General features: G+C 39.4%; 8 protein-coding genes across 8 annotated transcripts; 3 read left to right on the top strand and 5 right to left on the bottom strand.

The window, feature by feature from the left end:
• Positions 1-1,163: 1,163 nt before the first annotated feature.
• PCOAH_00045680 (Uncharacterized protein) lies at positions 1,164-4,140 on the top strand (the record flags this gene model as incomplete). The annotated part of the gene is made up of 9 exons (XM_020061352.1): positions 1,164-1,271; positions 1,658-1,701; positions 1,874-1,894; positions 2,055-2,110; positions 2,250-2,318; positions 2,585-2,614; positions 2,781-2,846; positions 3,064-3,233; positions 3,442-4,140. 9 exons carry the CDS (start codon positions 1,164-1,166, stop codon positions 4,138-4,140), a joined length of 1,263 nt encoding a protein of 420 aa, XP_019916373.1.
• A 1,668-nt stretch (positions 4,141-5,808) lies between these two features.
• PCOAH_00045690 (Pv-fam-g protein) lies at positions 5,809-6,054 on the top strand (the record flags this gene model as incomplete). The annotated part of the gene is made up of 1 exon (XM_020061353.1): positions 5,809-6,054. The coding sequence occupies one exon, from the start codon at positions 5,809-5,811 to the stop codon at positions 6,052-6,054; it is 246 nt and encodes an 81-aa protein (XP_019916877.1).
• A 1,318-nt stretch (positions 6,055-7,372) lies between these two features.
• Positions 7,373-7,912, bottom strand: PCOAH_00045700 (Pv-fam-g protein; the record flags this gene model as incomplete). The annotated part of the gene is made up of 1 exon (XM_020061354.1): positions 7,373-7,912. The coding sequence occupies one exon, from the start codon at positions 7,910-7,912 to the stop codon at positions 7,373-7,375; it is 540 nt and encodes a 179-aa protein (XP_019916168.1).
• Positions 7,913-8,903: 991 nt separating this feature from the next.
• On the bottom strand, positions 8,904-10,325 carry PCOAH_00045710 (6-phosphogluconate dehydrogenase; the record flags this gene model as incomplete). The annotated part of the gene is made up of 1 exon (XM_020061355.1): positions 8,904-10,325. The coding sequence occupies one exon, from the start codon at positions 10,323-10,325 to the stop codon at positions 8,904-8,906; it is 1,422 nt and encodes a 473-aa protein (XP_019916886.1).
• Positions 10,326-11,733: 1,408 nt separating this feature from the next.
• Positions 11,734-12,438, top strand: PCOAH_00045720 (Ribosomal protein S11; the record flags this gene model as incomplete). The annotated part of the gene is made up of 1 exon (XM_020061356.1): positions 11,734-12,438. One exon carries the CDS (start codon positions 11,734-11,736, stop codon positions 12,436-12,438), a length of 705 nt encoding a protein of 234 aa, XP_019916090.1.
• Positions 12,439-13,401: 963 nt separating this feature from the next.
• Positions 13,402-13,911, bottom strand: PCOAH_00045730 (Iron-sulfur cluster assembly protein; the record flags this gene model as incomplete). The annotated part of the gene is made up of 1 exon (XM_020061357.1): positions 13,402-13,911. The coding sequence occupies one exon, from the start codon at positions 13,909-13,911 to the stop codon at positions 13,402-13,404; it is 510 nt and encodes a 169-aa protein (XP_019916908.1).
• Positions 13,912-15,797: 1,886 nt separating this feature from the next.
• On the bottom strand, positions 15,798-18,158 carry PCOAH_00045740 (Peptidase; the record flags this gene model as incomplete). Its single annotated transcript, XM_020061358.1, has 1 exon — positions 15,798-18,158. The coding sequence occupies one exon, from the start codon at positions 18,156-18,158 to the stop codon at positions 15,798-15,800; it is 2,361 nt and encodes a 786-aa protein (XP_019916673.1).
• Positions 18,159-20,447: 2,289 nt separating this feature from the next.
• Positions 20,448-22,964, bottom strand: PCOAH_00045750 (Serine/threonine-protein kinase; the record flags this gene model as incomplete). The annotated part of the gene is made up of 1 exon (XM_020061359.1): positions 20,448-22,964. One exon carries the CDS (start codon positions 22,962-22,964, stop codon positions 20,448-20,450), a length of 2,517 nt encoding a protein of 838 aa, XP_019916229.1.
• Between the last annotated feature and the right edge of the window lie 212 nt (positions 22,965-23,176).

Genomic DNA, 23,176 nt, shown 5'->3' on the forward strand with positions numbered 1-23,176 from the left:
TATTTACGTCTAGTTGATAGTGGATCCTTTTTACGTTTTAAACTGGACTATAACGTCATGATGTTGCATGATGCTCCATAAAGGTGTTCATTTCATTCTTCGCTTCTTTTTTTTTTTTTTTTTTTTTTTTTTTGCTTCACCGTTTAGATATGTTACGAAATTGTGTACACATAGGACAGACACGTAATACGCGACAAACGGAGTTGATACCTCTTTGCACCCTTCTCGCGTAGCATCATAAGAGGTGTGCACCTTCTGCTTAAAGGAAAAAGGGTCTAAATGGCTTCCTCACGGAACTAGCCTTTCCCGTTTTGTCATTCGCATCGAGTAGATGCAGAGGAGGGCAAACAAATAGTGCACTCATGGATAATCGCTACAGAAAAGCCATATGAGGATTTTTCCTCTTAAGCTATCACAGTGTGTGAAGAGATTCTACCCCCCCATAGCTGGCATATATATATGTGTGCGTGTGTACTACGGATACTTCACAAAATATGCACATGTTTGGAGCGCCCCCTTCTGTGCAGTTTGGCCTAAGTAGACCCTCCCCAATTTCTACATTAAAAAAAAAAAAAAAGCAGTTCACTCGTGCACGGAAGTAATTTCTCATTTTTTCCTTCCCAACTTGTTTAGCTCTAAAATTGCCGTGGTAGTGCGAACGAAGAAAATCTAAAATTCCTACCCTGTGCTGAGGTTGCACGGGGAATGTGCCATGTGCTTATTCATACATACCTATGCATATATATGCATAAATACGCGCTTCCACGTACACATATTTTTGGCTGTCTCTAGACAAGAAGCACACCGGTGAACTGCCGAGGTAAAGGCGCTTCACATATGAGGAATAGACTTACGTCCGCGAGGGGAAAACATAACCGTTTTTTTCTTTTTCTTTTTCTTACCCCTTTTTTTTTTTTTTTTTTTTTTTATTACGAAATGGCTAGACAATTTTAGAAATAGAACTTTTACTGTTTCTTAAAAAAAAAAGAAAAAAAAGGAAATCTTACATTTTTAATATGCTACTCCAAGGAGATATGACCAATTTGTGAGGCACTTATTTTTTCCCCGTTTTTTTCCTATCATGTGCACATGTATAGTAATGTGCATAGCTCTTTGGTGACTGGACAACAAAATAGGCTCTCCTACCCATGTCAACTGCAAACATGCGTAAATTCAATTTGATAAGTACAAAGGAGGTGTCCGAAATTGTGAGTTGGTACACCCATGTCTGTGCTGGGACCATGCAGGGCTACCGCGCAACGGAGGAGGATGTAAGGCTTATTTCCCTGGGGGTGGACAGTACCCTCGACCTTTTATCATTTTAAAAGGGTGTTGCACTGCTGCACTGGGAGAGGCTACAGTGCTATGTCGTTGCATCGTCTAATTACTTTTTTTTTTTTTTTTTGCTCCGCTGTGAAAGAACAAAATAAAATGAGAGCACTCACCCAAATAAACATTTCTTGTGCACATTTTGTTTGCTCTGTAAAAAGCGAGATTATAATTTATTTAACATTTTCCCATTTTTCGGTGAAAGTGTCCTTCGTTTTACCGTGTAGAAGTGGCACTAAGAGTTGCGCCGCGGATACTCGCAGGTGTACGTATTGCCTCACCCGCCCCCACTCACCGGTGCAACATTCCTTCCACCCTTCGTTTCCAGGCAACGGTCATCTTGGCGTCTCTCAAAAATTTCCCCTCCTGCAGGTAGGATGATGCATTCCTGGAAACGGCTAATAAATAGGCATTTTTCCCCCAAGGAGTGTGCTAAATTGGATGCGTCCATTTTTGTTTCGCGGGAGTGGTGCCCGAGCCGCATATCTGCACATTTACACATTTGCGTATTTTCCCTTTTCACTTTTCTTCCCGCTAATTTAAGGCTGTGCACAATATTCGATGGGTAAACAACGCGATGAGGGACAAGAGAGACAGTCCAGCTCTTTCCACAAATGAGACGTCAATCGCACAGAGCACATGCTCAGCAAGTGCTCCTATTTTTGTCCATCCTCACATTCCCGGGGTGAACATCAAATGCAAATTTTCCACTTTTCACAATTTAGCCATATAGGAAAAGAGACAGCCTTATACTGCGCTCGAAATATAGCGGATTTTATAGGTACCTTTGTGGGAGCGAATTTTTTTAAAATTATTTTTGATCATAAAATATTTTCCCATGTTGCACATTTTGGCCAATTCCAATTTGAAAATGCTTGTAACTGCGTAGAACGATTTATTTTTTTTTTATTTCCTATCAGGAAACTGCGAAACGTTGGACGCCCGTAGCATAACAGATGCCTGCATCCAGATGGACAACGAAATTTTAAGTGAGTAAAAAAATTTAATCGACTCCAAAATTCGGGTTAAGCAAGGAGGTTTACACACGAGCACAAATTTTTGTTTGTGTTTTTCTTCACTAGAAAGAATCGCACTTTTGTCATGACTATGCACAACACACGGTGTTATCTATTTGTCTATGGTTACCCACACGCATGATTGTGCATAAGCGCTGTGTCCCATCGGTATGAGAAATAAATCCAATTTAATAGGCCTTTTCAAAATGACGCGCATTTTTACTCACCCCATTTTTTAGACAGCAATTTTGCCAATAGTGGATCAACAGGTAAGAAGGATTAGAGGGACTTTTTTTTTTTCTTTCAAAATAGGGGAACATAAAAATCTCCCTCCATTGGAGCCTCGTCGAAATGTGCTGCATGAAGGATTAGCACGAAATTGACATTCTTCGTGATCTGTTTATAGATATACCCATCTCACATCGTCTTCTTCAGCCATCATTGCTATCATTGAAAAGGTTTTAAACCAGGATGTTTTCAAGCTTTACATTTGCAACTTAGGTAGCTGCTCTAAAATTTTTAGCATAAAAAATGTGCCCCTCTTTTTACATTTTTCGTTTTTACGTCCAATAGTTGCCGCGTCTTTGGGCGATGACCCTCCATACGCCCTTTCCCCTTTTATGTCTTGTCACTAACGTTAAAATGTTCGTTACTAGTTAGCAACTATCAATTATTAGCTATTAATTATTACCCCTCTGTTGTGTTTACACTACTGTAGGTGACTCTCGGGCAATGCTAATCAAGAAGGATGGGTCGTTCATCTCCCTGAGCGAAGATCACAAACCATACAACAAAAAGGAAAAGGAGAGAATCGACAAAATTGGAGGGTTCGTGGAAAATGGAAGGATACTCGGCTACATTGGAGTGTCCAGATCGTTTGGGGATAAAGTAAGCAGTAGCTTCTGAATATGTCACTCCATTTGAAAAATGCAGAAATGTGGAATAGTAGCGATCGTCTTTTGGGTACACTTTTTTTTTTTTTTTTTCTCCCTTTTAATTTACAAAAAAAAGAGAGATAGAAATACGCATATCCACACCGCTAGCAAAAATATGGAGAATGCCCCTTTTTTATATGAACCCAACTTCCCTTCTGTAGAACTACAAAGGAAGGAGCAACGTTCCGTATGACCCCCACGAGACGATGATCACATGCATACCAGACATAAAAATTTTTTACGCAAATTGCGACGATATTTTAGTGTTAGGGTGTGATGGAATATTCGAAATGCTTTCATGGAGTGAGGTCGCCAAATTCAGCTACGAATGTGTCAATAGGTACTCACTAAGCGATGCTGTGATTAACATTTTAGATTATGCGTTGTTGTCTGGCTCCAGGGACAACATAACGATTCAAGTAGTTAAATTTTTTAACGAGCAAGTGGAGAGTTTCCATTTTCGAGAAAAGTTGGTACCCAGCATTTATATACATAATGAGAAGGTAACCAAGTATGAATTCTATGGAAGGTTCCTAAATAAGTATCACATAAATGATAGGAATATTATTAACAACTTGATGGAATACTGCACCGAAATAAAAGAAAAGGGGTGTCCCATTGGGCCATTTTTAAAAAGAATGCGAGAAAATAAAAACACACATATTATATTAAATAGGAGGAATAAGAAAAACATCAAATATTTGACGTTGCCAATTCTCCAAGAGGATCTCAAAACCAACAATTCTTTTAATGCCATGGATCAAAACGACTTCAACAGTATGAGGGAGTTTTTTAGAGAATACGACAAAAAGATAAATATGGTGAATTGTTCAAATGGGGGGAATAGACAGACGCGGTGAAGTAGGGGCAGATTACCAAAAATTTTTGTTAGGTATTCTCAAATGGGTTTCCACATATGGGTGCACACCCCACATGGAGAAACGAAATTGTGGAGATGAAACATACACACTATTGTATGTAGGCCAAAATGTGCTCGAAAAAAAAAGGAGAGGAACATTCATGTTTGATCATTTTTCGAGCAAAGTTTTGTTTTTAAAGATGTTATCAAAGGTAAGCGCCCATGTATGCAGCAATTTTTATTCTTTCAAGCGAGTAGAGGAACGAATGCGTGAAGGCATGCTTCCGTCACTTCTAACTTTTGAGAGGAACATCTGAAGATCCACGTGCACACAAATACGTCCTACTCCCTTCCCAGCATGCCGCTATTTTTTTTAATTGGAAAAATTTATTAAACATATATAGTGACACATTCCTAAGGCAACCGTACTACTGTGCAAAAAGTGGACACTATCGTATTCACACGATATTTATGTGTGATGGAGAGACCCTACATGTTTCATTTGAAAAAATCTGAAGAGCTTCCTTTTTTTAATTTGTTTCCCTTTTATGTGTAGCTGAAATGGAGGCAAGCGCGGGGCGAAATGGCCCCTTTTTGTTTTACCCCCGCTATTTTTTTTTATATTGTCCTTTTTATTGCTTCATACATTTTACATGTGCCTAACAATCCTGTCTGATATCTCTTCTTCCTTCGAACGTGTGATTACTACCAAACAGGTAGCCATACGAAATAGTCATTTTTGAGAAAGTTGCAAAGTTGAGTAGCTAGCCAAAAAAAAAAAAAAAAAAAAGCTATATGTATACATTTACGTATGCAAACCCTTCGCTCCCCAAATTAGCAAGTCACATTTGTAATTTATATAAGCTTTACAGACAGCGCTCAGTTAACCATATGTGTGTTTTGTGTGAGCGCTGTGCGAAGATTCTAACCAAGTCGTCCTGTCCATTTGGCAGTTCTGTAAAGTTCGCGTGAACAGTTCGTTGTCCTTGCGCTTCACGTGCGTATGTACATATTTGTGCACAAATGTGTGCACACTTTTTATGCACTTTTCGCATGAACATTTTTTTTTTTTTTTTTTTTTTTTTTGCAAAAAATGGCTATCTACTTGCCGCGGTGATGTCGTAAATTAATAAGAACAAAATTGTATTTTCCTCTTTTTCACATTAACTATTTTATTTTATTTATTTTTTTCTTTTTCTGTTGCATACAAATGTATTATTATAAAACAATTTCGATTTAAATTTATAAATTTTGTTCATTTGTCCAATTTGCTTCTGTTCAATTTAAAACCTTTTACAAATTGGGAATACTTTGCTTCAGGACATAACTTAACTGCCTTGTTAAAATTTCCCCCGTTTGTTTGCACACACGCGCGTTGATTTTGCACAAGTGCACGTACTTACCTAGGAATACACACGTTTAAGAAAACACTTTTCCCCAGTAAGTCACATCCATCATGCAACCCTTCCAGTTCTTTCCCCAAGTGGATAACAAAGTAAACGTTGTTCCAATGCAGCCCCTTCAAATGTATGTCCCCAACCATAATGTGATGGTTCCTCAAGCATGTTCAGACAATATACAGCAATATCACCACCAGCCAATCTTTTTCGAGCCTCTGCCCCCAATATATGTGAAAAACCATTTGCTACCATCTCCTATTTTGGTACAAATGCCCACAACGGTGGTTGTTCAGAATGAGTCCCAACCGACAATGGTTCTTAGTCAGCCACCCTCAAACATTGTAGTCAAGAATAATCCGCCGACATCCGTTTTTGTGAAGCAGTCCAATCCTAATGTAGTGGTGAAGAATGAAGCGGCGCCAAATTATGTGCAGAGTGTCGAGGCGTGTCAGGAGGGCATGGTGGCAGATATGAGCCGCCCCATGATGACCACCTTGAACAAAAATATTTTATAAATGCAGCATGGCGTGGAGATATGTACGTACGTGGATATGATGCAGGTAAACATGTTACTATTGCACGTGTGTAGGGGGAAGAGGCGACTCTACAGGATTAACCCACGCTGGTGCCATGTAGAGCTAATTCAAATTAGAGCGGGAGGAGTGTTCAGCGTGGGATACTCTACCGGATATGATGCCTCCATCTGACGCAATGAATAAACATATAAAGAAGCTACCACGTGATTGTGCACGGGTGTGTATGTGGGGGTATGCGCTTCCATAGACATACAATCATACGTGCAGAAGACCAACATGTGTACATTTTTCCCCTTCCGCCGAGCTCACAAATAGCCTGTTCGATGATGAAGACGGCACTGCGAACACTTTCATATTAGTTTAAAGATCCAAGTTTAGCATACGTGAATAAATGAGCCCGCTACACAAAAAGGTTAAAAACGTTTATGTGTCTATTTTGTTTTCATAGCTTGGCCACGATGTAGACATATTTCGCTACCCCTTGATGACATACCTTTTTGTGCAGCTGTAAAAACATAATTTTGCATGAATGTAACTTTGTATGTACAGTTTTTCATTTTTTTTTTTTTTTTTTTTTTTTAATGGAAAACTGCCAATTCTGTTCTATTAAAAGGATAATTGTTTGAAGGATGACCACAAATGTGCATGTGCTTCGTAGATGGTACGAAAGGAAGCTTTTCCAATATGTTGCGTCCTATTCGTGCAGGGGTACTACACAAGGGTTGCAATTAAAAAGTAAAACTATTCCTTTTTAAGCGAAACTTGTGTGTGATGAAAACAATTTTAAAAGGTTTTTTTTTCTTGACATGAACCACAAGAATGGGAGAAATGGTAAAAGTATCGAACAAACAAGACAACAAAAAGGTTTATGAGGAGAAGAAAAAAAAAATTCTTCACTGGGTACATCCAAATGAGTTATGTTCTCACTACAAATGTGACAAAAAAAAGATTGGCGCATATTTCTTCCCTGTATTGATCTGCTATGAAATAATTTGTTCGCTTTCCCTGCATGTTCCGCATGTGTTGAAGAGGCTATCTGTTCAGCTATTCGACTAAGCGGTTAGGTTCACCATGTTCGATTATGTGTGATCAGGGGAAAGGGGCCTGCACGTGTGTATGCGCATATGAAGTGTATTTATATGTGCCCACATTTCTGCAACATAAATTTGAAGCAGTGTCAGGTATGCATCATATTTGTGTCCCTCCGATTTGTGGTTCACTGTGCTGGCATAGTTGTGGAGGTTAACCAATATTAGCTTCCTTTTTTTTTTTTTCGCTCACCCCCCATTTTGGACTTTTAATATTTTGAAGGGGTGCTTTTCGTGTAGTCCTCTCTTTTATTCGCACATAGTGTCATATTATAGGGGGAATAGCTACCATCGTTGTTGAGAGGGACGTTGGTAAAATACATGTTGTTCATAGGCTGAGATTTATTTTGAGTTGTTATGTACTGATTAGAGTAAATGTAGGCAGGGTCTGTAAGCTCGTTCATTTCGGGGGTAGTAACTCCAACGAGGGGTTCATTTGTCCCTTGGGGAATTCCCGTATTAAGATTGGTCATAGAGGTGAGTTCTTTCATTTGATGGTTGAGGCTTAGGGCATAATTGGAGTTATCCGAAAATTCGTTCCCTGACTTTTGTATGATGATGTTTGGATTTTGCTGTCTAACTATGATAGGCTGTGGTTCATCATTTTTTAGGATGATATTTTGTGGGGGCAGATCTAGCGTAATTGGTGGGTTCGGCTGCGTGTGAATTATGACGGCTGGTGGTTGCCTCACAATGATGGGTTGTATGCTGTTGTGCTGCACCATGACGTAGTATACGAGGTGGTCCATTTTGCGGGGTAAAGCTCAAATATAGGCAGAAGCGGCTGTGACGCCTGAGGAGGCTATACTGGATACCTCTCAGGAAGACGCGCCAATAGCAGCACAGGTGTCGGACCGGAGTGGAAATACAATTTGAGAAGAAACTCGAACAGACAATATTTATGGAGGAACACACTACCTCGCAAATGCAAATGGGGTGATTTTTTTTTTTTTTCTTTTTTTGTTATATTCCCTTCAAGGGTGAAAACTGTTCGATAAAGTTGAACGGGTAGGGAGAAGCACACAAAACATGGGTGGGTTTTTACTTACTTTGCGAATACGTGTAGACGGGATGAACAAGTTTGGAAGTCACAGTCGTGGTTCATTTGTTCGCTTATCGTTACTTAATTATACATTCCGATTGAGCTACTTTTTTTTTCGTCGAAGGAACTTCCCCCTTTTGTTTATAGCCCCCACGCAGGTGAGTTCGTCGAGTTGTGTCCACCTTGTGTATGTACAACGCGGGATGGAGGCACTTCAACCCTTGGGAACTTTTCACCGCTTTTCAACGGGATGATGTCGACACGTTTGTGCTTCCCCGGGTTGGAAAATATAATCGGTGAATATCATCATTTTTCCGCCTAGCATATTTTCATGCGTCTAACATTTGCCCCTACCCGTGTGTGTTCCTTTTTAAACACGTGGAAGGCAGTTTGGCTTTGCCAGCAATTGGAATTTTACCCCCCGCGACTTACATCCCCCATTGCCCACTTATGGAAGAATATAATTTGTCATTAATTTGACTTTTTTGAATAAAAATTATTTAGTTGTAATGTATGCAGTATGGTAAAATGGCTAAACGTGCGTTTCGAAAAATGGAAGGTGGGAATAATAGGGCATGTATGCGGAGTGTGCATCGATTATTTGCTTCCCTCCGGATGATTAACAAAGTGTACCCGCTTTGTTAAAACAGTTTAGCCGTCAAGTTCATGGCGGTAAGACGCATAGGCGGGAAAGAGATTCACTCCCATATGGTGTGGAAGTCGCCATCGCGGTCTACCCTCTTGTAGGTATGTGAACCGAAGTAGTCCCTCTGGGCCTGCACCAAATTGAGTGGCAAATTTTTGGAGGTCACCATTTGGAAGTAAGCCAAACTAGCGGAAAACGCAGGAATGGGAATGGACGACTTGGTAGCTACCTGCACAACTTTCCTCAAGGAAGGAAGTTTATTTTTCATTTCTTTTGCAAAATCTTCATCCAGGAATAACAAGTCTAAGTTCTCATTTTTTTTATAAGCATTAGTAATTCGATCCAGAAAAACAGCTCTAATAATACAACCTCCTCTCCAAATTCTTGAAATTTCTCCAAGGTTTAAATTCCATTTCATTTCTCCTGATACTTGTTTTAGTAAAAATAATCCTTGTGTGTAGGATATGATTTTGCAGCAGTAGAGAGCATTTAACAGATCGTCCTCAAAATGGTTCAAATTTTCACCCTCTACTTTGCACACTTTCATTTCGTTGCAGAAATGGCCATCTGCTTTAATTCTCAGCTGTTTGTATGCACTTATATTTCTTGCATCTAATGCTGCACACATGGTTGGGCATGGAATTCCCCTCTCGATAGCTTCTAACATGGTCCACTTTCCAGTTCCTTTCGCCCCAGCAATATCTAGTATCATATCTACCAGGTGGTTATCCGTTAAATCGTCTTTCTTGCCCAATATTTTGTACGTTATTTCGATTAGGTAAGAATTTAAAATTCCTTCATTCCATTTTTTAAAAACATCAGACATTTTGTCATTGCTATAATTAAGAACATGCTTCATTAGTAAGTAGCTCTCTGATATTAATTGCATGTCTCCATATTCGATTCCGTTATGTACCATTTTGACGTAGTTGCCTGATGACCTGGGTCCTATATAAGTAACACAAGGGGATGTGCCCACCTTAGCTGAGCATTTTTCTAAAATGTCCTTAATTTGGTCATAGGCATATTTAGATCCTCCTGGCATGAATGAACAGCCGTATCGTGCCCCTGCTTCTCCTCCACTAACACCCATGGCTAGATACTCTACTTGATGTTCCTCACAAATTGAAATTCTCTTTTCTGTGTTCAAATACCATTCATTTCCTCCATCGATAATAATATCTCCTTTTTCAAAATGTTTCAAAATATTCTTGATCGTTTCGTCTACTGCTGGTCCGGCTTTTATCAGTAGGATAATTTTCCTCGGCTTCTTTAAATTCTTTATTAACTGTTCCAACGTTTCATATCCGTAAATGGGTAGGTTGTTTTCCTTTGCCTTCTTTATCGTGTCCTCCGTTTTTTCGTACGTCCTGTTGTACACTCCTATGGTAAATCCGTTGCTCGCTATGTTCAGGCTAAGGTTCTGTCCCATCACCGCCAGCCCGATTAGTCCTATGTCGCACGTGCCCGTCATTTTGTTCGAACAGAGGTCGGGAAGTGGTAGATACGGAAGTGGTAGATACGAAACTGGGGGGAATGATACGCACAGCGGTATATGCTCCTGAAGGGGGGGAAGGACTCCTAAATGGGGCCGATCGCGTGTGTATAAAAGTTCGCCCTTTTATATCCCCTTCGGTGGGGTAGGAAAAAAGCTGTCCTGTTCCTCTTGCACCTTCGCGGAAAACTTACGCGGGGATGCGCCTACACGGTCATATAAGTACGCACATATATGGATGCACCTGCTTTTTCTCTTTTTTGTGCTTTCCGTTAAGAGCGTTTTCTTTTCTCTCTACTGCCTCGGGTTGGATAACTCTCCATGAGTCATACGGCTCACATAAAATTTTGCCTCTTTTGTTGGTTCACTAAACGAAATATTTAGCAATTATAAAGTTTTTTTTTTTTCTATTTCTGCATTCGCTTTTTTCAGCATGAGAGAAAATTCCTGTGAAGAAGTTTTTCACTGACGAGTGGGTCGACAAGGAGTACACGTACTCCCTGTGGCACGGTTATTTTTTGCGCCTACTCCTGTTTGAAAGCAGCGTGTAAGTGGCGTCCCTGTGATGCAGCGGTGCGATGAGTACACGCCACTATTTAAGAGTCCACAAAAGATATTCTTTACAGGATATCATAAATGTGAAAGAGTATATCATACGAGAGAAAATGTTGGGATATATTTAATCATGTAGAGAAGGTGATAAAAATGAGCCACATGGAAGGGTGTATATATGAACTTCCCCTTGGCGCGTGACCATATGTGTGACGACGCCCATGTGCTACCCCAAAGTGGCCATGCAATAATTTTCCCGTGGGTGCACTTTTTTTTTTTTTCTTCTTTTCTTTGCGTCGTTGCAGGGGGAACATAAGTACACGCAGTAATACATGCACAGGTTCTCCTATGTAAGGAGGCCACTGTGTACTTGTATCACAGGATTAAGTAAGAGATCCCCTGCGTGGAAATCCTGTGCGCTCCAATTTCACATTTCCATGTTGAGGGAACAAGCAGGAAGCGACTCTCCTTTCGATTTGCCGACTGGTGCAGCGGCCATCAACCGTTATTCCAGATTGCAGGAAAAAATTGAGGCTATATTTTTTATAATAACTTATGCGCAAGCAAATACGCACGAATGTATGCACTTAGCACGCCCAAGTGGTTAGGCACCACAAGGGGGAGAAAGCTTCGCATCGTAGTAATTTAAAGAGTAATGCCGAGTGACATACACAGATAGGTGCATCGTGCGGAAATTGACGAACCTGCTTGGAAAAGAAAAAGGCATACGGTGAAGGCAAAGGGGAAGACCCTCCTAAATGCTTCATTGGATTGGTGTCCTCCCCATGCGATGCACACACTGACTCCTGAAGTACCCAAATAAATTCACCTAATAATGATTAATGTTATCTCTGCCCTACGCAAAGGAGCCTTTTTAAGAACGTACAAAGAGCTGATCCCCCCATGCTGTAGCAACACAAGTAGGAATTCACTTCTATTAAATAGAAGTTTAATAAACGGGACTAGTCCCCCAAGGAGAAGTTACACAACACTATCGGATGAAGCTGTAAAAGCTATAACGAATCTGAAGGAAGTTGTAAAAAAACCGGATAAAAAAAAAAAAAACATTACGAGGGAAACTTTGAAAAATTGCCAAGGCCATAAAAGACGATACAAATTATTTGGAGACAGAGAAGAATTTCACAATATCGATAGAGACAAAAATAATCTTATTATAGAACCTACGGATTCCTTTCGAGCCGTAATTACTACATCGAAAAATAATGTCCATATTCAGGTTGTTAACAAAAGCAAAAATTACAAAACGGTGTTTGGATCCTTTGCAGGAAATGTTGGCTTTACAAAAACACTGCAGCAAAGTGAAAGATGCGCCTACAGAATAGGAGAAAACATCGCCAAAAAATGTAGGAGGCTAGGAATATTCAGTATCGATATAAAATTTAGAAGAATCATGAGGGTAGAGACTGTTTTGCAAGCTATGTATGCCAACAATTTAAACATTACAGAAATTATTCACGAGCCTAGATTGCCCAAGTGTGGGTTAAATGCCTCCAAGCCGAGGAAGAGAAGGCGTGTATAATATGAGGGTTGGCTCAGTAGAAAAGAAGTATGGGAATTTATCTTCACTAACGGAGAATGTTCCATAACCATCGGTAACATTTCCCATGAATCTTGTTTTAGCAGTTGGACCGTCTTTGCCGAATAACGCCCCGTCCAACATGGTTACGTGTGCTTGTGCGAGGTAAGCAAGCTACAACCATTTGGTAACAAAGCGGTAATGGTTTGATTCACTTACGTGGATGAATTATGTCATCATTTTTTTTTAATCTTTTTTTGAGTCATTTGGGGTGTCCCGCTGGTTGGATTCCCCCCCACCCAGTGGACCATATAGATGCGCATAATAAACGTCTACGTGTGCAAATGGCACCCCTTGGCAACTTTGCCCCTGTGGTGAACTGATTTGAAAAAGAAAAATTAAATTTTTTTACAAATATGTTTTAACAAATTGCGATTGTAGAAATGATTAAAAAAGTTGAAAGAGCACGAAAAAGCAAAAAAGGGGTGAGTTGCTGCCACATGGACATATGCATACGCACGTGCACATGTGAGTGGGTAGTTCCAAAATAGGCAACTTCCATATGGTACAGAAAAAAGGAAAAAAAAAAAAAACAATTTCAGCATTCAGTTGTAATGTGTACAGTTGACACACAACCTCATATGCAGCAAAATACACAAATGCATTCCTCTCTCCGTTGGGTTTTGGCTTTTACACGTCTTGTTTAAAAGTGTCACTTGTGGATGTTGCGCACCTCGCTGGGTGTGATATGCGATCAGCTGTCTTCCGCGTTGCAGGTGAAAGCTGATTCACGAATGGATTGAAAAAGGGGCTTCCAAAATGGAAAACAAGAAAAAGCCCCGTAATACCCCATATTACGAATAAAACAATACAGGTGTTGTCTACCTCGCATGTTATAACAAACCACGCTTTGCTGTTTGGCCCTTCCTCGGGTTACATTCCAGCAGTACACCATTCATCGGTTAATCAATTTATCACTTTTTCTCTGTAATTTTTTATGGCGTGTTTAATCGCGTCTTCCGCTAATAAACTGCAGTGAATTTTGACTGGAGGTAAACTCAAGTGGGAAGCAATGTCGTCGTTTTTAATTTTGAGCGCTTCGTCGATTGTTTTCCCCTTGATTAATTCAGTGGCGTAAGAGCTACTAGCAATTGCGGAGCCACATCCAAAGGCCATAAATCTCGCGTCTTTAATAACATCGTCTTCTATTTTTAATTGCAATTTTATGACATCACCACATGACGCTTTACCTACAATGGATGTCCCAATATTTTTTTCATTCTTATCAAACGAGCCAACATTTCTGGGTTTATTAAAATGGTCCTTCACATGATCACTGTAGCTTCTGGCCGCACATGGGTAACATCCATTTCTCGGGATGTTTCGATTTACGCACGGTAAGCACAGAGGTCCTCTTCCCGCCGCTGATAAGGCTGCCCCACTTCCTTTGCAAAGCAGCGAAAGGAAAGTAGCCATTATAATTGGATTTCACTGCAATTGAGATGGAGATAAATGCTCCTTATCTCGCAAAGGGGGGAAAAAATTCTTTTTCTTTTTTCCGGTTTAGCTAATGCGCTGTAACGTAAGCACCCCTTCTTCCCATGCATGTGGTTAATTATGTAATGATGTAGTGAAAAATATAAATGCTGGGTGATCGATCCCTTAAAAAAAAAGAAAAAATCGGTTAAGAAACTTTCGTTCACAATTTAAAAATAGCATTTTCGTAAAATTTAAACTTGTTCAGTTTTTTTTCTTGTAATTGTAATATAAGCGATTGAACTGCTGGCAAAAAATAAACGCGAAATTAATTCACCGAAAAAAAAAAAAAAAAAAAAAAGACTATCCCGATGTTGAAAAAAAAAATTGGGACAAAAAAAAAATATTTATTGTAACCTTGCCTTTTGCTGGGCAGCAGAAAGAGAATGAAAAACGTGAAGAGTCAAATTGGAAATACTAAAATTACGTCAAATTTGAACAGAAGCACGCTTTTTCCAACGGCAGCATGGCATTTATTTGTAAATAATTTGTCATTAAAATAAAAATGCCATGCGGAAAAATGTGAGCGCTAAATTTACAAGGATGCATTTTAATCCGCGTTTTTCGGGGGAAGGGAAAAAATAGAAATCGTGATAAAATGGCATTACATATCATCACTTGACGTGGCATTACCTTACATGACGCCAAATGGTACGAAGTCACATCAAATGGAGTAAAAAGAAAAAAGGAAAATCACATCAACGCTTCGTGAAATTTCATCAATGCGTCATATGCGCATGCAGGGGGAGAGAAATAAAAATAACGCGAAAAGAGACGGCGCAGGTCTACATAACTGTGGATTGTATTACCCACATTATGACACAATTTTGCCGTTTTTACTAAAAGCGTGGGGAGGGGGAAGGAACAAAAATAATGAGATATATGATCAAACATTTGTAATTTCGCTCAGCGCATATGAATTGTTTTAAACGAATAAAAGACGCACTCCTATTCGTCACAAAAGAGGAAATTATTTTCGTAACAATCTCCCACATTTGTTATCCTGAAATGGATCCTCTGCGCGCGAGTGAAGGAAAAACGATTCGGGAAAAAAAATGCCAAATATGATCTCATTTAGAGTGTCTAAAGCAGCTCTACCACCTTTTTAAAGAGAAAAAAAAATAGAACCTCCCCCTGTATCAAGGAATAAATTGGTTGTAGACATAAAAGTCGCCGTCACCGAAGCATATGTTGAAGCGTAAAAAAAAGTTGGCAACTTCGGGTGTAATCTTTTCACCGGCGTAATGGCGTATATGTTATGTTTAATTTACACCACCTGGTGAGTAGCAAAGTGGGAGAACTTCACCCCCCATTGGCCTCCTTCACACCCATTTTATGTTCATACATTTATACTTCATCAACGGGAAAGAAACCCACATTTGTTTTTACCTATTAGTTAAGTATGATTTTGCGCGCAAGGAAAGGATCAACAAGTCTAAGTTGCACACAGGTGTAATAAAAAAAAAAAAAAACTTCCATAACTCATATTTTAAAGGTGAATGCATATTTAAAAGGCACTTACGTTGGTCAGTTCATTTGTAATAGCGCATGTGTTTCTTTTTTTTGGCGCGCTCGCTGTGCCCGTTGGCCAAGGATGCTCCTTAAAAATATGTTCACACGCTTTCCCGTACATAAAAAAAAAAATTATACATCGCACTTCTGTGAATTGGAGAAAAAAAAAAAAAAAAAAAAAAAAATAGGATGGGATGGGATGAAAAAGGGAGTAATATGAATGGTGAGGGATACGGACGTTTGTGAAAACCATTCTGAAAATTTTCCTGTTCTGACGAAGCTTCCGCTCTAGCTCTCGGTACTGCTGTTGCCCCCTAGTTAATCGAAATAGGTTGGGTGATATCCATGAGGTACTTCACTACTCCTTCGCCGTATTCGGAGGGTTTTTCCTTCAGCCTTGGGAGGAGGGTTTTTCTAATGTTGTCATGGTACTCATTGATGTCTTTAATTTCTTCAGTCGTCAGTATAGAATAATCAAATAATTTCTTTTCATAGGGATAGAGTGTTAAATCTTCGAAGGAGTAGAACTCTGTGCTGTCTGTTTTCTTCTTGCTAATGACATATTGCATATTCTCTATTCTGATACCAAATTTATTTTCGAGGTAGAATCCGGGTTCGTTCGAAAGTACCATAGAAGGTTTCAGTGGAGTGCCACCTACTGGTCCTATGGAACATCCACCTTCATGGACGTTTAAGAATAACCCTACTCCATGTCCAGTTCCGTGATTATAATCGAGGTACTGTTTGAATAAATTTTCTCGTGCAATAAAATCTAAAGCCATAGAATTGGTGTAGCTGGCAAATATAACTTTTCTTAAATGTAGGTGTCCCTTAAGTACTAGGGTGTAAAATTTCTTTTCTTCTGCTGTGGGTTCTCCAAAGTGCGTAGTTCTAGTTACATCTGTGGTTCCGTGTAAGTATTGTCCTCCCGAATCAAGGAGAAATATACTTGGCGTGATTTTCGCATTTGTAGACTCAGTAACTTCGTAGTGAATAACTGCAGCATTTGGTCCACTCGCCGAGATCGTTGCAAAGGAGGGGGAGATAAAGTTTGGTTTGGTGGATCTGAAGTAATCTACTTTATTTTTTAAGGACATTTCTGTTTCGTTAAATAACTCTTTGGTTTTTCTCTTCTCCTCACACCAGTGGAAGAATTGTAGAAGGGCCAATGCATCGAGCACATGTGCCTCTTTCATGTTATCTATTTCGACGTAGTTTTTAACTGCCTTCAAGTCAACAACAGGAGATTTTTCCAGCAATATTTTGTCCTTATTAAAAAGCATGTAGATCATTAGGTTGATATATGGGCTGAGGGAAATTTCGTATTTTTTCTGCGAATCGGGTTCTTTTTCTGTGACTTCTCTGGAGGGGACTGTATGAACTACGCTTGCTCCATTGTCTGGATTGGTGAGTGCCATCGTTTTGGACGACACGTGGTCCCTTAAATATTCGACCACCGTTTCGTATTCCCTGACTTCCACTTTAACTGTGTTAAGGTGTCTAATAGAACTTGGGGAGAGGTTCTTCGATACAGTGAATAAAATCATTTTTCCAAATTCATCTTTTTCCCTGTTGAACTCGAAGTAGAGGTAACTATAGAACAGAGGAGAAAAGGTGTAGTCAAATCCACGTAGGTTTAGAATATAAGAAATTTCGTCTAACTCTGAGAGTAATAACCTATCTACATTTTTCTTGTCCCAGGAAAATGCTTGTCTTATTTTTTCTAATTTCTCTCCTGAACATGCACCGTTATATTTTCTGTCATGTATAAACACCTGCTTGTTGTTCACTTCAGTGTTTTTTAACTCTACTAGGGACTTCTCCAAAATGAGGAGGTTTATATTATCATTTTTTACAATTTGGTTCATATTTTTTTCGTAAATCACTTTTTCTTCCACTTTTTTTTCTGGATAAGTGGACTCTATTTTACTCTTTAATTTTTCATAGAAAGCCACACTGGTGTTTTTTCCATCCACTGCAATATTGTTAAGTTCCAGGGATGCAATTGTGTCATATATTTCATCTCGGTTGGTAATTCTGCTAACTCGGAGGGTGAAAATGTCATGGTTTAATTCTTGCTTCGCTTGTAATTCGTATAGTGCATTCACGTATAGAATTTGCTTCTCCTGGGTGAGTATTAAGGTACCGTCAGCTCCACTGTAGTTGCTCAAAAAAAATATTTTCTTGTCCTTGTCGTTTATTATTTCTGAGTTGTGTTCGTCGCTGTTTATTAGGATGTACACATCGATGTTATTTTCTTGCATTACTTTCTTCAGGTCTGCGAGTCTCTGTTCGATGGGGACTGCCATGTTGTCTCTATCTCCTTGTTGATTGGCACTTTCTTGTGATTGTTGCGAGGTCGTTTCTGAGTCCTTCCTCCCGCTGGAGATGTTTACGCCGTTCTGCTGATAAATCTGATGGAACTTTTTCTTGAAGAACGAGGCAGCTGACCTGTATGCTGGTCCGTTGGCGTCTATTTTCTGATTCCCGACGTGATTAGGGTTGTTGTCGCCTCCGTTACTACCTCCGTTACTGCCTCCGTTGCCGTGACTCGTGTACTTGTGTATGGAACTGATGTAGGCAGAAACGTAGTTAACCCTTGTTCCCTTGTGAAAGAGGTTTAAATGGAATACCATTAAACAGGAGAGCGCGTAAAAGAGGGAATTCACACGCATATTTGGTAACAGAGATGTGAGAGAAGAAAAGTGGGGGGGGTGGATGTGGAGGTGCCGTGCACGAGTTGGTGCCCTGGTTTCGTCAGCAATCGCTGGATGGGAGAGGTGTATGTTAAGGTGGGGGATACCCCAGTACGGAAAAGATTAACTGCTTTAGTAGCTCATCTGCTTGGTGGCCCAACTGTCACACCACGAAAATAACTATACGTCACGCCTGCGTGAGCAACGCTGCTGCATGCACATGAAACGTGTGGATGTAATTTTTCAAAAAAAAGTTCCGCAAAAAAATTTGCCGAGGTGACTCTTTACAAGGCTATGCTAAGCCAAGCGCATCTTCGCTATGTAGAGTTGACTCTGGCCGATCTGGGCTCGGAAAATATATAGCATGCAGGTTAATACGTATGGAATCTATGCATGTACGGATTGCGTAGATGCATAATATGTACATGCGTGCAGGTGAATATATAACTATATGAACAAGATTGTAAAAAAAAAATAAAATAAAAATAAAATAAAAAAATAGTTGAAAAAAATTAAAAATTGATCGAAAAAAATTGAGGAAAAAAAAAAAAACATTTAAAAATGCATGTAGCAAAAAAAAGAAAAAACATAAGGAATCGCTAAAAAGATATGTTACATTTATTTTTATGCAATTATAGTAATTTCTATGGCAATATTTATATATATATACAATATGTTTTGCGTAACTTTAATTACTAACATGCAGTAAACGCATGGAGAAACGCGTACTGTACGAGAAAAAAAAAAAAAAATGCCACATACAGTAGGGTTACGCTTCTTCCTCCTTTGCTTTTCGCCCACGTACAGGTCATCTGCAGAAGAACCCTTTAGGGGGGGCGAATCTATATATAATATACCGCATCGATTCGAACCCTCTCTACTTTAAATTCCCAAATGGGGCGCCCCACCTTAAGTACATGCATATTTTATATATATATTCCCCCCATATCTGCTCAGTGCACTTCACCTTTTTTATTAAATTGTAATTGTTCCACTGGTGCGTCATGCAACGGCATATAAATTCACTAAATCACTAGTGTTGCAAAAATGGGATTTAACTTTCATTCTTCTGTGGGGCCGTTAAAGTGAGCGTCCCTTCTCGTTGATGACTTTTTTCGGAAAAGGCTAAAGGGAGGAAATGGAAGCAGTCCCCCAGATCAGATAAAAGTATGAACATGAACCTGCGATGTGCCCCCACGCACGCACGTATCGATGGATGTACACAGAAAAATGTGGGTAATTGGCATGTACGCAAGTGTACAAAATGGAACGGTATTATAAATTCCCCTGCTCTGGCCCCCCAAAAAAAAAAAAAAAGTACAGTCGTAACGGCGAACCAGGAAGGGTACTTCTACGCGAATATAGCAAAGGACAGAAGAGGGGGGTACATGCGACCCCAAACCTTTATTGCATAACTTGGAGACGCACAAAATACCTTGCTGCAGTAAAATTTGGAACCACATGATGTGCCCGCTGCTTAATCTTTCGCAAGTATGGTAGGGTGTTATTTTGCGCAGCCTACTGCATTGTCATATGGGTTTTTTTTATACCCAATGTTTAGCAGTACAACCTTGGGGAAATATTTTTCATGTATTGGGGACCAACGTGGAGTAATGTTGTCATTCCCTCCTCACATCACGAAGGAAGTTCATAATGTTGTGACACATGTACCTTTCTGCGTGCGCATGGATTTATGCTCCTAAAATGTACGATCAGATTACACTTTGGAAATTTACTATCTAGAAAGGGGAAAAACTGTATGGGTTTTTCTAACGCTCCATGTGTATATCTCCTTAGCCCAACGGATGAATAATTTCGCCCTTTCCCATTTGTCAATTTATGCATACAAATTATAGTGGTACGAATGTATGCCCTTCAAAAAAAGTCCAAATTTATGACTACACTGTTCTTTTTGAGTAAATCGCAGCTCACATAATTTCGTTCCAACCACGATTGTGTAGGCTCTCCAATCATTTCGCTATTCAGCTGATAGGTACATGCGTGTACGTGTGGTTTCATGGCTTCGTTCCTATGTTCGCCCACCTTTATCACGTATAAAATAAAGAGGCACATTAAAAAGGGGGTCCCCCCATTTGAACGCGCCGCTGGGGGGCATAAAGGCGTCCTTTTTTTCTTTTTTTGGGTGACTACTACGCCCTTGGGGTAGGAACTTTCCCCAAATGGGTTTTACTATATGTGGAGGGAGGTTCCAAAAGGTTAAACGAAGAAATGTTCGTTAACCGGGGGGGTCATTCAGGAATGGCACTGCTATGTGTAGGTACTGGCCAACGCATGTGAAGAGGAGAGCGCTTCATAATGGATGGGTGGACAGTTCTCACCTTCAGGATGCATAGACGTATGTGTGACTAAGACAAGATGGGAACATAAGGAATTATTTGTGGATACCATTCGAATGGTTTTATTTAGCAAAAGATAAAAACTCGTTTTGATCGAATTTTTTCCCTTTTCTCGTAATTCACGACAAACTTTGTCCACTCCAATGGCATATATTTTGCCAATTTTATTTAAAATTAAGCGCATCCACTGGCTACTACTCAGAATGATTACTTTGTATAAACATACATTACAGCAAATTAAGTCACAGTTGCCATGACGCAAATTTGTTAGATTTTTTTTTTTCATATGATATGTGTTAAACCATGGATGCGTTTCTACATCCTTTAGGGAATACCTTTTCTGGTAATTTACATTCAGCATATTTCGAATTAGATTTTTTGCGCCTTCTGAAATGTGCGGTTCGAAATGGAGTAGACCTTTTATAATTTCCTGGAAGAGTACATTCAAATTGGTATGATTAAATGGCAGCTTGCGATTTAGTAATAAAAAAAGGATAACACCCAGGGACCACACGTCTGTTAATTCTCCATGGTATTTATTTCCCAGTAAAATTTCTGGGGAGGTATAAAATGGGGACCCACATGATGTTGTTAACAAATTATTTTTTTCATACACAGTGGAAAGACCAAAATCGATTAACTTTATATTTTCATCGTCATCCAGTAAAATATTTTCTGGTTTTAAATCCCTATGGACGACATTAAATTTGTGTAAATAATTCACTGCACTGATTAACTGGTAGAAGATTCTCCTCGCTGTGTCTTCATTTATTCTTTTCTTTTTTTTACAAACATATGTCAATAAATCTCCGTTCGGAACATACTCTAATATCATATATATATTTTTTCCATCTTCATATGCTTCATATAATTTACATATGTGATTATGGTCCATCTGTTCATGTATTTTTATTTCCTTCATTATTTTTTCATAACTGATTAATTTTTGTAACTTTTTTTTGTTTAAAATTTTTATGGCCACTATTTCGTGTGTGTGTATGTGAATTCCCAGACAGACTTTTCCGAACGTCCCCTTCCCGATTTGTTTTGTTATTATGTATTCTTTTTTCAGCTCCTTATTCTTTTTCATCTTCACTGCTATAATTTTGTACCTATGTGGGTGTTCCTTCGACTGCTCCTTTTGGTTTTCCCGTTCTGTTTCTTTATTTGAAGTTGGGAAGTGGGATGGCTCCTCCATGGGCTGTTCTTCATCAGGATTATTTTCATTGGATAGGTTCTGGGCCGAGTCCTCCCCACACCGGAATTGTCCTCTTTCCCCCTCCTCTTCGAGCGACACCAACTTCGTGATAGCCCCTTCTTGCAGCCACGTTTTATTCAACAAAATGGTTCTGACTTTACATCTCTTTATGCTATTAATGGGAGGTGCTTCCCCATTTATGCTCACAAATTCGGCTGCCTCTTTGGTGTTATTTCCCCCTACAATATTCTTAATAAACGCATTTTCTGTGCCTTTTTTTGACCCAAATTGGTGTTTTTCCCCCTTAAGTGTGCAACTTTTTACATTTTTCACTTCTTCTTGAGATGAAATTTGGCATTCTTCTGTCTTCATTGCGCTTTTACCGGCTGTTCCATTTTTTTCCTCATTACGGCATCCACCATGTGTATCACCCTTTTGTGTTTTCCTGACCTTGTGAGGTAATAATGTGCATCTTTTCTCCTTTCCAATTTGGCATTTCCTATAGAATTCGCTTTTCCCTTTTATTTCTTCCTTAGAGTGGAGGGTTAGGCCTGCCTTTGATGAATTTTTCCTCATTTTACTTTTTAAAATTGTGCAAGTTGAGGGGGGGATAACTCCCCTTGCCGATGGCTGAATATGTGTGTCTGCCGGGGGGGCTTTCATGTGCGCTATGGCAGCCGTCGCAGTTTTTCTCTCATTGAGGTAGCCATTTCTTCCTTCGGCTTGAGTTCCGCATTTATGCGTGGCATGAATCTCACTTTTGTGTTCCCCCTTTTTGCCGTGGCCCTTTTTCATTGTTGCATTCTTTAGCAAACTGGACGCGGTCCTACTGCAGCCGCTTTTTCCGAAGGTTGTTCGTGCGTGGACTCCCCGTGAATTTTCATTTACGTGATCCTTTTTTAGAATAACCATGGGGCATACCTTACAGTTTTTCACTTTATTTATGTGGATCAGTGTGCAGACGGTCCTTTCTCCCTGTTCCTTAGTCAACTTTCGAGGAGTGTTATTGTGCACATGTCGAGTGTGTGCTTCGTTTATTTGGTTTTCATCTGGGGACTCCTTTTTATGTGAGCAAGGTTTTTGTATCTTTTTATTGTTTCTCTTTATTTCGAGTAAATAATTTACATGTCTTTTTTGTGTATAATTATTGTGAGTGTTATTTTTCTTGTCTATGTCCAGGGAGGTAATTGGCATAGGTAACATTGGATTTGTATTGACATTGGTGGTCATATTTTGAAATGCTTATTGGAGAGGTGACGCATAAAATGGGTTGATGCTTTAACGGGTCACTAAACTCATATAAGTAAGTAAAAATGAAACAATTTGATTTACTTATAACAGAAAGGAAGAATGGCCTTTTTGGAGTTATAATATCGGAGGGGAGGAAGACGAACAAAAAAAAAAAAAATTTGTTTGTAGAAATTAACCCCCAATGAATGTAA

The sequence above is a fragment of the Plasmodium coatneyi genome, chromosome 12 (assembly GCF_001680005.1).
Source record: "Plasmodium coatneyi strain Hackeri chromosome 12, complete sequence".
NCBI lineage: Eukaryota > Apicomplexa > Aconoidasida > Haemosporida > Plasmodiidae > Plasmodium > Plasmodium coatneyi.